Source organism: Lodderomyces beijingensis, assembly GCF_963989305.1.
Source record: "Lodderomyces beijingensis strain CBS 14171 genome assembly, chromosome: 1".
Taxonomy (NCBI): Eukaryota; Fungi; Ascomycota; class Pichiomycetes; order Serinales; family Debaryomycetaceae; genus Lodderomyces; species Lodderomyces beijingensis.
In genome coordinates, this window is record NC_089970.1 from 1,977,977 (window position 1) to 1,990,299 (window position 12,323).

Genomic DNA, 12,323 nt, shown 5'->3' on the forward strand with positions numbered 1-12,323 from the left:
TGAGCAAGCAGTGGTGTCGCGAGTTGAAACTCCAGCCTCACGCGACAGTTCTTCTTCTTCACCTCAACAACCGCTTTCTTTTAAAAGGTCCGAGCCACCAACCAGTCAAGTCAACGCAGGAAGCTGCGATTTCAACTGCTTCTTATTTGAAGGCATTTGTCAAGGATCCCCAGCCGCAAGAATGGACTACATCGGTCAGTATCTTCCTCAGAAAAAGTGGAAGATTCGATTGATATACTGCATTCAAAACTCCACTCAATTCACCTGAACACACGTTTTCACAATAGAGCAGAACCCAAAAAAAAACAAAAAAAAGAGAAAAAAAACGATGATGATATAATTTGCGTTTGAATTTACTTGAATCCGAAACAACGCCTATGTTTCATATGGATCTTGTACGTCATGCAACCAAACTTTTATAACTGATACCAATTTTTCCTTTTTTTTTTTTTTTTGGATTCTCCGAGTTGGAAAAACTTGATCAAATTGAGCCCATTTCCTCCTTGAAACTAGACATGCCTCGACACCTCTTCTGAAAAAAAACCTCTCTCTTTTTGCTGTTTTATCTTTACTCTCAATGACGGTCCAAAACGAACTTGGTGAGAACCGTTGCGATGACACGATAGTCACATTTGGTAGCCCGGGCACAAGCCGCGTAATCGTGAAAACCTCACGAATTTTGCAGAGACATTATTATGACACATAATACTTTGACCCCCAAAAAAAACAAGCTCATCAGTTTTGTATGTTCAAGAAGAGATTGCCAAACTTTTTCCGAGGCATGTCTCAATCTTCTTCTGCTCCCGTTGGTGGCTCTTTGACTGGCGCCAACAAAAAACCTGCTGTTCAACAACCAAAATGGCACCAGCCAGCCAAGTCCGAGGAGAATACCCCAACATTGAAGATTTACAATTCATTAACACGATGCAAAAACGAATTCATCCCTTTGAAACCAGGACACATCACATGGTATAGCTGTGGACCAACAGTCTACGACCACTCGCACATGGGGCATGCCCGTAACTATGTCTCGACAGACATTTGCCGAAGAATTCTCCAGGACTACTTTGGTTTCAACATCAAGTTTATCCAAAATGTGACTGATATCGACGACAAGATTATCATCGCCGCGAGACAGCAGTTTCTATTTGAAGAGAAAATCGCCAGCGTCTACAAGGAGGTGTCTTCCGCGTTGTTGGAAAAGTCGAAACTGTATTTGAACTTTTACATTGGAAAGAATATTCCTGAATTTAGTGGTGCTGTTGGAGACGAGTTTATCCCGTGGACTGAAAATATCTCCAATTTCGAGGAATTGAAATCGCAAAACCCAAAGTTTCCCATGCATCTTGCAGCTGCGAAAAGGGCTTACCATGCTATATATAAGAGCAGCAGCACAACTGTCGATCTAGCAAGTTTCTTATCGGATATTAAGGACGTTGCCGTTGTTCAATTGGACAAGGAGTTTGGCGCCTCGGTTACTGATCCCCAGATTTTCAAAAAATTGCCTTCTTATTGGGAGAACAAATACAACGAAGATATGGCCAGACTCAACGTCTTGCCACCAACCGTCACCACTAGAGTTTCAGAGTACATTCCAGATATTATTGACTATGTTGACAAAATCATTGGCAATGGCTACGCTTACGCCACCGACGATGGCTCGGTATACTTTGATACCGTCAAATACGAACATTCTAAACACGATTATGCGAAATTGCAACCGTGGAACAAAGGCGACATGAGCTTGATCGACGACGGTGAAGGTTCATTAAGCTCTCAGGGCACATCCAAGCGGAGTCCAAGCGACTTTGCCTTATGGAAAGCCTCAAAGCCCGGTGAGCCAGCGTGGGATTCAAAATGGGGGCCCGGTAGACCCGGTTGGCATATTGAATGCTCGGTGATGGCGTCCGATGTGGGTGGTTCACAATTGGATATCCACAGTGGTGGGATCGACTTGTGTTTTCCACACCACGATAACGAATTGGCCCAATCCGAAGCCTATTTCGAGAACGACCAGTGGATCAACTATTTCATGCACAATGGCCATCTACACATTCAAGGACAGAAGATGTCGAAATCGTTGAAGAACTTTATCACCATAAATGACGCCTTGCAAGATTACAGCTCGAGGCAATTGAGGTTGGTGTTTGCCTTGAACGCTTGGGATAAGCCGCTTGACTTCAAGGACTCGTTGGTCAGTGAAGTCAAGTCCATTGAGTCTTCATTTAGCAAGTTTTTCACCACTGTGCGAGCTTTAAACAATGACTATAAACACAAAGTGGAAAATGGAGAATATGTGAGCAAAAGAGTCACCGAGGAGGAGAAGAAACTACTCAATGACTTTGAAGATGCTCAAGCTGGTGTCGATGCTGCATTTAACGACAATTTATCCAGTGGACAGGCTCTCCGGTCCCTTTTAGACTTGGTTTCCAAAAGCAATGGATACATTCAGTTGACCTCCGGCGGTAGCGTGCCCCTCAAGATCGAAGTTCTTGTTCTGATTACAGCATGGATACTGAAGATTTTAGGGGTATTAGGCTTTGATACCAGACCGGATAATTTGGGATGGTTGGACGACTCTGAAGCCGGCGAAGTTGGCTCGCACGAGGACGTTGCCTTGCCGTTTGTCAAAGCTTTGGCTCAGTTTAGAGACTCTGTCCGCAACTTGGCAATCAAGAAAGCCGACTTGAAGGACATTCTCGGAGCCTCGGATGCCGTTAGATCTCAGCTCATAAACTTGGGAGTGTCCTTGGATGACAGGCCGGATGGTCTGTCCTTGGTCAAGTTTCTCAACGAGCTGGAAAAACAACAATTATTGGAACAGCAAGAGGCCAAATTAAAGGCACAAGCAGAGAAGGAATCTAAAAAGAAACAGCAGGAAGAGCTCAATGCAAAAAAGGAAGCGGAGAAATTGGCTAAGATGAAGATCAACCCTAGCGAGATGTTCAAAGATGCCAGCTTGTATAAAGAGTATGACGAGAGCGGCATCCCAACTGTCGATGCCAATGGTGAAGAGATAAGCAAGAGCATGAAAAAGAAACTAATGAAACAATTCCAACAACAGGAGAAGCTATACAAGGAGTATTTAGAATCAAGTAAAAAGTAGCTGGTAGTTTGTTTTTCTACTTTTAAAGATAGTCAGTAGTGGCCACCAAATTCCAATTACCCTATTCGGTTCATATTGCGGCGTTCTTCTTTTTCTTCTTCAATGTCGCATAAATGGGACAGAAATGTGCGACACAAGACGCGTCTGTCAAGATTTATTATTTACGCGTTTTTCTTTTGGCTACAAAGGATGCCACATTCTAGCAACACATACATAGACACATAGACACATCTTGAGCATAGCTTGGTGGCCAAAAGAGGTGTACCATGGGCAAGCTTATAGGGTTAGAACTATGCGATTTCAAGTCATACAAGGGTACCCATGAGATTGGATTGGGCTCGTCTCGGTTCACTTCGATAATTGGGCCCAATGGTTCAGGGAAATCCAACTTGATGGATGCAATCTGTTTTGTTTTGGGGCTCAGCTCTAGTCAACTACGTTCCCAATCCATGAAGGATCTTATTTACCGAGGAAGAAGAAGACGAAGAAGTAGTAGTAGCAGTAGAAGATCGTTGGTCGACGATGTTGATGTCGACGATTTTGCGGCGGATCCGTTGACGGCATATGTTGCAGCCACATACCGGAAAGACGATGAAACAATTCTAACATTCAAAAGAATCATCCGACAAAACGGGTCTACAGATTACCAAATCAACGACAGAGGGGTGACCAAACTCAACTACATGCTGGTTTTGCAGCTGGAGGACATCTTGGTCAAAGCACGCAATTTCCTCGTCTTTCAAGGTGACGTTGAACAAATTGCTTCGCAGGCGCCAAGAGACCTAACCAAATTGCTCGAGCATATTAGTGGGTCAGATGAATACGAGGCCGAGTACGAGCGCTTGAAAGAGGAGATGGAAAAAGCACACGTGATTTCAAATAGTGTGTTTTCAAGAAAGAAAACGCTAAACTCGGAATCAAAGCAGTACAAGGAACAGGCTAGTGAGCAGCGCCAATTCGAAAAGCACTTGATCTTGAGAAACGATACCATTAAAAAGATCAACTTGTACGGTCTCTATCACAATGAAAAGAAACATCGCGAGTTGCGCGACAGCATAGACCAGAAAACTGCGGCGTTGACCACGGCAAAGGTGGAACTAGCTGAGAAAGAACGCGCTCTCAAGTCCTTGACTGCCGAATATTCGAAATCTGTGCTTGAGCTCAAGGACCACGCAAAGAGTATCGAAAATCTCAAGCTGAAATTGGAGTCAACTAAAAGGAAGTTAATTCCCGTCAATGCCAACAAGTCGTCAATCGCGTCCAAGATTGAGTCGAGAAGACGCAAAATAGTCGATTTGGACACCAACATCAAATCTCAGCAAGAGCAAATAGCGTCATTTGAGCGGCAATTAAAAGATACTGAACGGTTATATGATGAATTTGAAGCAAGGTCCAGGGCTGCTCTACATGCTCAAGCATCAATAAATGTTCCCAAAGAGGGCTTTGCGGAATACGAACTGTTGAGGTCAACCTATATGGCTTCAAATGGTTCCATTTTGGAGGAACAGCTCTCCTTGTTTATCAACGAAAAGGCAAACCTTGTTTCCAATCTTGAAAGCATTGAAACTCAAAAGTCAAATGTTGAATCCAGGACAAAAGAACTACATTCCGAAATCAGCCTAGACTTGAAACCAAAGCTTGACGATCTCGAAGGTGAGATAAATCAATTGCTTGAAACCAAAAAACATAAAGTTACCGCAAGGGAAGATTTGATTAAGCAGAAGGACAAATTCAACAAGACTGAGTTGAAGCTCAATACAAAGCTCAGAGACTTGTTAGTGAAATTAGAGGAACTTTCTTCGCAAGAGCGTGAATCCAAGAAGCAACAGCGCCTAAGAGAAAATGTTGCCATGTTGAAAAGATCAATACCCGGTAGTTTCATCAAGGGGATAGTGCATGAACTTGTGCGGCCAGCTCAGCAAAAATACGAATTGGCTTTGCTGATCTTGTTGGGAAGAAACAGCGATGCGATAATTGTTGAGAACGCCTCTACGGCTTATAAATGTATCGAGATACTCAAAGAGAGAAGAGCAGGCCTCGCCACTTTTATTCCGTTGGACTCGGTCGAGTTTGATCCAATCAACTTGAACTATTTGAGATCTATTGATGAAAACGCCATACCGGGATTTGATATTGTCCACTTTGATGATCCATCATTGGAGCCGGCGATAAGCTATGTTATTGGAAACACATTGGTTGCAAACGACATGAACACAGCTAGGTCTTTGAAATGGAGCCATGATGGCCAATTTGGCAACAAGATTATTACTCTTCAGGGGTCTATAATCCACCAATCTGGGCAAATGACTGGTGGCCATCAATTGCAAAGGCATAGCGCCAGTGTCAGTTGGGATAAACAAGAGATGCGTCGATTGAGTGAGCAGAAGGAAACCTTGGTTGAAGAGCTCTCGAAACTACAAAAGACAAAACCCAAGGAACTAGAAATAAAAATGTTGGCTGAGGAAATAAGCCAGCTAGATGACAAGCTTCCTGTTTTCAAAAACCAGAAAACTGGTTTGGAAAGATCCATTGGCGACAAGCAGACTGAAATTGAATTTCAAAATTCTAGACATGCCCAGTTGCAGCAGTCCTTGGCAAGCAAGGAAGAGCAGACTCGAAGTTTGGACTTGAACATAAATCAAATAAAAGAGAAAATGTCTACTCTCAAAAATAACATTTTCCAGGATTTTTGCACAAAGTGGGGTCTCGAAAATGGAATTGGCGAGTTTGAGGAATTGCATGGGAATGCTGCCAGAGCCAGGCAAAAGGAGAGATTACAATTTACAAAAGCGTTATCGGTGTTGTCCAGTAAAGTCCAATTTGAAACTGCTAGACGCGAAGAGACTGAAAAGCGCAGAAACTTGATTCAGAATCAAGTAGTGGAGTTGGAAGCCGAATTGGTCAATATAGAAAATCAAAGGCAGGAGTTGGAGGTTGACTGTGACAAGGTGGAGGCCGAACTAGATGTGTTGAGGTCGGAGAGGAAAAAGGCTAATGCTGTGGTGCAGACGAAGCTAAAGTCCTCCAAATCCATGGAAGCAGATGTGCAAGAAATGGGCGCAGAACTATCGAATTTGGCAAAGCAGATTATTCAACTTGAGGAATCATTGCTCAAAGTAGACACACAGAGAGGAAGCATTTTGAGAAACTGTAAAATCCAAAACATAATCTTGCCATTACTTGACGGTGATCTTGGTGCAATTCCAGTCGTTTCTGACAACCTGAATGGTGCCGCTGATAGGCTATATGAAATCGAGGTTGACTACGAGATGCTCGACGCAAAGTACAAAGAACTTCACTGTGCCAGATTTGAAATCGAGCTTGAAGCTACATTGCAGGGAATCAACGAAATTTTGGAGAGGTTAACACCCAACGCAAAAGCTATGGAAAGATTCAGAGATGTTGAGAACAGACTCCGGTCTTATGACCAGGATTATAGTGTTGCTCGGCAGAATGAAAGAAAAGCAGCCGACAAGTTCCAGAAAATCAAGGAAAAGAGATTCGACAAGTTTATGGACGCCTTCAATCACATCTCGGGCTGCATCGATGCCACATACAAGGATTTGACGAGATCGCGGGCGCTAGAAGTAGGGGGATCTGCCTACTTGATGTTGGAAAATGACGACCTTCCCTTTTTATCGGGCGTCAAATTCCACGCGGTTCCGCCTATGAAGCGGTTTGAAGATATGGAATTGCTTTCCGGGGGTGAAAAGACCATTGCTGCATTGGCGTTGCTCTTTGCAATCCATTCATACAAGCCGGCTCCCTTTTTCGTGTTGGACGAAGTAGACGCCGCGTTGGATAACAGCAACGTTTCAAAGATTGGGAATTACATCAGAAATCACGCTAGTCGGGACCTTCAGTTTATTGTTATATCGTTAAAGAGCAGCCTTTACGAGAAATCTGACGGCTTGGTGGGTATTTACAGAGAACAGGCCGAAAATAGCTCCAAGACCGTGACCCTCGACTTGACTCAGTATGAAGAGGAGGGCGGAAATGTTGTTGCAGGAGAGTCGGAGTCAGCTGCCCCGGTATCCCAGGCTGTCTAGTGAAATTGATAACCCGGTAAGTGATCAGTGTTAGTGATGCTTTATTCTTTTGATGTCTTTTTCCTCGTTTTTTATTTTTGCGGGGGGGTCTCAACGATAAGTGGAAATGAAGAATAAAACAAAAATTTAAAGGGCCTATTTTTTTTTTCGGATCTCTTGACATGTCGTGCTGCAGCTATGCTCTTTAAATGGAGTTCATTTGCAACCTACACCCGTCTATATAGATGCCAAACACGATACGGTTCTTCTTCGTTGCGACACAAACGCCTGCCCGAGGCCAGGGTCTTTGGTCTTCTTGAACATTTCAAAAAAACCAGTCGAAGATCCGACATCTCAGATCCTACGCATCCCAGCAGCGTTACCATTTTGGAGATAAGCGAGCTTCTTCGAGACTTTTCAGCAGCAAAAGGTAAATGCATAACCACGGAGGAAATACGAAATGGGTATCAAATAATCAAGCCGTTTTTGCCGGAAAACATTTCTCGGCGGGAGCAGCACCTTCTATCAAATGTTGAGATATTGGGCACAACGCATAATGGAGACGGGCTAGCAGTGATCCCCAAATCCATGTATGCTTTTGGGTATGCCGACTCAGAATCTCTCATGGGCTCGTACACCGTCTTGGTGATACCAAAGACAACCACGGGGGACAGAGTGAAAATTTTGTTAAAGATGCATCACGAGTTTTACGCTGAGGCAGAGTTGATATCTGTTTTGAATTCAGATTCAAGGCAGACAAAGAGAAACGATGCGTTGATATTATGCGAGCATTTTCATGAATGCAACGGGTGCCAGCTACAGATGTTGTCCTACGAGGAACAACTCAAGTTTAAACAAAATGTAATCAGGAAAGCATACAGGTATTTTTATCCACAGTTGGAAATGGATCAGGATTTTGGAAGTGTGGTTGGGTCGCCGCTCCAGTATGCCTACCGAACCAAATTGACGCCTCATTTCAGCATGAGCCAAGGCAAGTGTTTCCAAATTGGGTTTCAGCATGTGGCTAACAGAGGCAAAGTTGACGTTGAGCAGTGTCCCATCGCCACGAGAGAGATTAACGCGAAATTGCGAGCAGCTCGGGAAAAGTATTTGGGGAACGCGCCGATGAAACAACTAACTTTACGCCAGAGTCTTTATCTTGACCATAAAACGGGCGAATTCTATCCCACAGCGTTGGAAGGACAGAAGAAAGTAATCACCGAGAGGATCGAGGATTTCGTATACCAGTTTGAATCCAACTGCTTCTTTCAGAATAACAACTCCATACTTTCGTCAGTTTTGGATTTCATCAGATACGAAGCGCGGCAGCTTTCAACCCCAATCGTGAATTTAGTCGATACGTACTGTGGAGTTGGGTTTTTCGGTATCGCCTTGTCACAGATGCAACCCAATCTCAACGTGTTTGGGATCGAGGTGAGCGAAATGAGTATAAAATACGCCCAACACAATGCAAAGTTAAACGGGTTGGATCCGCAAAAAGTTCAGTTTATTTTGGGGGACGCTTCTGACATTTTCAACCACGAGGCGCTTAGAGAATCCAAAATCAGTGGACGAGATAGCGTTGTGATTGTTGATCCATCTAGAAAAGGCTCCGATGAAGCATTCATGAGCCAGCTCCTAGAGTTTAACCCTGCCATGATTGTTTACGTGAGCTGCAATGTTTTCACCCAGGCGAGAGATTTAGCAATGTTTGAAAAATTGCAAGGAGTGGACAAGAGATACACCGTGGACAAGGTCTTTGGGTTTGACTTTTTCCCCCAAACTAAACACATAGAGTCGGTTGCGATTATAAAACGTATTTAGAAAGAAAAGAAAAAGGAGCAAAAAACGGAAAGGCTTTTTTGTTTTTTCAATATTCCTGCTCAGCATTTCGTAAGAGCTCATCAATCACATCAAACATTGCGTCTACTCCCCATGAAACTCTAATCTTTTGCTTTCTTCCCGAGATCACGTCACTGTTCTTTACTTTCTCCTGCAAGACATACTGCAAACCTCGTAAAAGCGTGATTTCGTCTTTGGCTTTCAACACTCGCTCTACAAGTAGCCTGTCGTCAAACAACGCATCGTAGCTCAGTGATTTGTCAAGTTCCATTCCGGCACCAACAGAGTTTTTGCGAGACTTTTTTCCGACAAGATCCAAAAAGGTAACGAGTAGCACCTCTGCAAATAGTCCAGTGTCCGCCGATGCGGAAATGAAATTCATCGTTTTGAGCGAGTGCAAAGGTAGGGCGTTTTCCGCTAGTAAGAAACCATAGAATCGTCCCAAATTGACAATCTTTTTCATTTTGGATTCCTCGTCCGAATTTTCATCCAATGACATGAAGCTCACGCCCTCATCGTCATCGTCGTCATCGTCATTTCCCCCTGCACGCCCATCTAGTTCCTTGACCAAGTCCCAGAACATGAATTGGAAAGTTTTGCGGAAGGAGTGCGAGTCGCACAAGTTGTTCGCCAAGATGCCGTAGTAAGGGTTCCATGAAGGTTCCATGGTTGTGCAATGGATCAACACTTTTGGGATATCTCGTTCTTGCGATCTCTTGAGTGCCAATTTGTCCAACTTGGCTCTCGCGTCTAAATAGTCTGTCGCCGACATGATGGAGATGAAAACGGCCCTACGAATATCTGTGTTCATGCGCTGAGCTTTGGCTAGCTGCATCCAGTTTGGTTCAGCGGCGTCTAGAATGTCATTCATGGCAGCCTCATTAACGACGGGGGTTAAAGAGTTGCCATTGCTATTGTCATTGCCCTTCCACGCTGAGCCCACAAGCCACCATTTACCTCGCGATTCCACGTTTTCAATGTCCTCCAACGAAACTTGGATCGGGTCTCCTCCCAAATTGTTGTTGATGCCACTTAAAAATTTCCTCAACCGCACTGCCAACTGCTGAGTTCCCTGATTCAAAACTTTCAACTTGTTGTTTTTCAAGGAAGATATGGTTTCCACGAGAAATTGAACTCTCGCGTTCTTGACCACGCTCGGCAAAGAAGCGTACTTGTCGTTTAGTAAAAGGATGATATCCTTTAACGAAGATGGATCATCTGATCTCATCTGATTTCCTGAATTCTGAATCACTCTCAAGAGCAAATCGGCATTTGCTTCATTGAGTTCCGCAATGAGCTGCTTTATCAAATCGTACAATAGTTTCGACGAAATGAGATGGAACAGGTAGACTGCAGACATTAACGACACCAAGTTCGATGTTTCCTTGGTTTTGCTTTCCTGTTTTCTGTGCAGCTGCAAATTCTCCACTAACTTTTGAATAAAAAATGCTCCAAACTCTACCCCATGGAGCCGGTAGAGTGCAGCAACAACGGCTGCGTGTAAATGTACAAAGGAATCCAAAAGTCGTCCTTGTTGGATAACACTATCGAGCGTAACACTTGTGATTTCCTCGTTGAGCACTTGTCTCGGGTTCAGCATGAACAATGCCTGTAGCTCGTTGACAATAGTGTTGATATTTCCTTCTGAAAGCTTGTTTAGCGGCCCCTTGATGGATCTTCTCAAGTTTAGCAATGCGCTTGAATCTTCTCCCGATCCTTCAAGGGCTATCTTGCGCCGCAATGCAGGCGGTATGTATTTCTGTGATTCAGTAGAGGTAGCTCCTCCATCTTCATCCAGCCCCGGGGCAACGAACGGATTTTCTCTTGTCTTGTACTCAGTATCAGATTCATCAGATTCATAATCAGATTTATCGTCCAAAGAGCCATCCAGCTCGGGCTCAGATTCAAGATCTTCTTTGCGATTGTGGAAACCGAAATCTAGTCCATCGAGTAGTCCTTCCAAAGGATCATCCTCGCTCGTTTTGGGTAATGGGTCATTCTTTGACACTCCCAACTTTTTAGCGTAATATTCGAGGTCCTCGTCATCATCGCCATCATTGAAACGGGAATCTGGGTTAGAGCTAATCTTGGTGTGGGTTTCTCTTGCTTTGCATTTTTTGGCTTCTTTGAGTTCCTTCAACTTTTTCAAAGGATCCTCGTCACATCCAATTTGCTCTTCATCAAAATCCTCCAGATCGCTTCCACTCAAGCTCTCCTGCTCTTCTTCCTCGCTATGGTTGCCAAATCCATTTTCCTCGGCCGAGTCATCAGAACCAAACTCAAGGTCTAGCCCATCCAAAATTCCTCCAATCATGTCATCGTCGCCTTCTTTTTGCAACTTGGCGTTAGCTCCATCTTTCAATCCCAACTTTTTTGCATAGTAAGCAATGTCTGCGTCGTCTCTTGAGAAATCGCCTCCAAGCGCTGCTGCATCAGGTCGCACTTTAGTTTTCAAAATCGATTTCGGTGGGGCAATTTTCTGTACTTTTCCGTTCACGACATTGCCGTCTTCATCTTCATCATCATCATCATCTTCTTCTTCTTCGAAACCGGCAAATTCGGATTCCTCTCCGCTATCAGAATCAACATCATCATTTTCCAATTCGTGTTCTTTGACAATTCTCAATTCACTCGTAGCCTTGTTTCCCCCGCGTTTCTTCTCTTTCAACAATCGCAATGCTTCAAGTGGATCTTCTTCGTCCCCTTCGAGATCGTCACCACTTTGGAACTCTTCCAGCTCGTCGCCGTAGTCATCCTGTTCAAGCTCTGAGCCATCGTTGTCATCGTCCAAGTCGTCTTCTTTGACGATTCTAATCCCTTGTGTGTTTCCGCTTCTGGAGCCCGTTTTTCCTTCCTTCAATCGTCTCAACTGTTCTAGCGGGTCCAAATGGTCCGACAGGTTCTCTTTGGTCGAAAACTCGGCCGTCTTCTCTTGCTTATTTCTCTTTGCTTCTTTCAATCTCCTTAGCTGCTCCAACGGGTCATCGGCCTCAGTCGTTGTCAAACTGCTATTGGATCGGGAGTCGGGTTTTTGTTTAGTCTTTGTGCTCTTTGCAGGATCAGGCTCCTGTCGCAGCTTATTGGAACCTCTTTGCTTCTGCTTTTTAAGTTGCCGCTCTTCTTTCCTCTTGTCTTTTCTCGTCAAGGCGGCTTTTCTTTTCTTTCCGGTAGGTTTCTGGGATTTGAACCTTTCATCATCATCGTATTCACCACTCGCTTGTCTTGCGTTTATTTGGTCCACTAGTTGAGACGGGAGACCTCTCGACTCGGAGATTTTTGCGCCGTTTTTGAAATTTGGCATCGACTGCTCAACGCAATTTCAGAGTTTCTAAAAGAAAAGCAAGGGA

At 44.1% G+C, this 12,323-nt stretch overlaps 4 protein-coding genes across 4 annotated transcripts; 3 read left to right on the forward strand and 1 right to left on the reverse strand. All coding sequences in view use genetic code 12, as the record gives it.

The window, feature by feature from the left end:
- Positions 1 to 745: 745 nt before the first annotated feature.
- On the forward strand, positions 746 to 3,106 carry LODBEIA_P07990 (uncharacterized protein; the record flags this gene model as incomplete). The annotated part of the gene is made up of 1 exon (XM_066976758.1): positions 746 to 3,106. One exon carries the CDS (start codon positions 746 to 748, stop codon positions 3,104 to 3,106), a length of 2,361 nt encoding a protein of 786 aa, XP_066827737.1.
- A 266-nt stretch (positions 3,107 to 3,372) lies between these two features.
- LODBEIA_P08000 (uncharacterized protein) lies at positions 3,373 to 7,155 on the forward strand (the record flags this gene model as incomplete). The annotated part of the gene is made up of 1 exon (XM_066976761.1): positions 3,373 to 7,155. One exon carries the CDS (start codon positions 3,373 to 3,375, stop codon positions 7,153 to 7,155), a length of 3,783 nt encoding a protein of 1,260 aa, XP_066827738.1.
- Positions 7,156 to 7,332: 177 nt separating this feature from the next.
- LODBEIA_P08010 (uncharacterized protein) lies at positions 7,333 to 8,958 on the forward strand (the record flags this gene model as incomplete). The annotated part of the gene is made up of 1 exon (XM_066976762.1): positions 7,333 to 8,958. One exon carries the CDS (start codon positions 7,333 to 7,335, stop codon positions 8,956 to 8,958), a length of 1,626 nt encoding a protein of 541 aa, XP_066827739.1.
- A 46-nt stretch (positions 8,959 to 9,004) lies between these two features.
- LODBEIA_P08020 (uncharacterized protein) lies at positions 9,005 to 12,277 on the reverse strand (the record flags this gene model as incomplete). The annotated part of the gene is made up of 1 exon (XM_066976763.1): positions 9,005 to 12,277. One exon carries the CDS (start codon positions 12,275 to 12,277, stop codon positions 9,005 to 9,007), a length of 3,273 nt encoding a protein of 1,090 aa, XP_066827740.1.
- Positions 12,278 to 12,323: the final 46 nt, after the last annotated feature.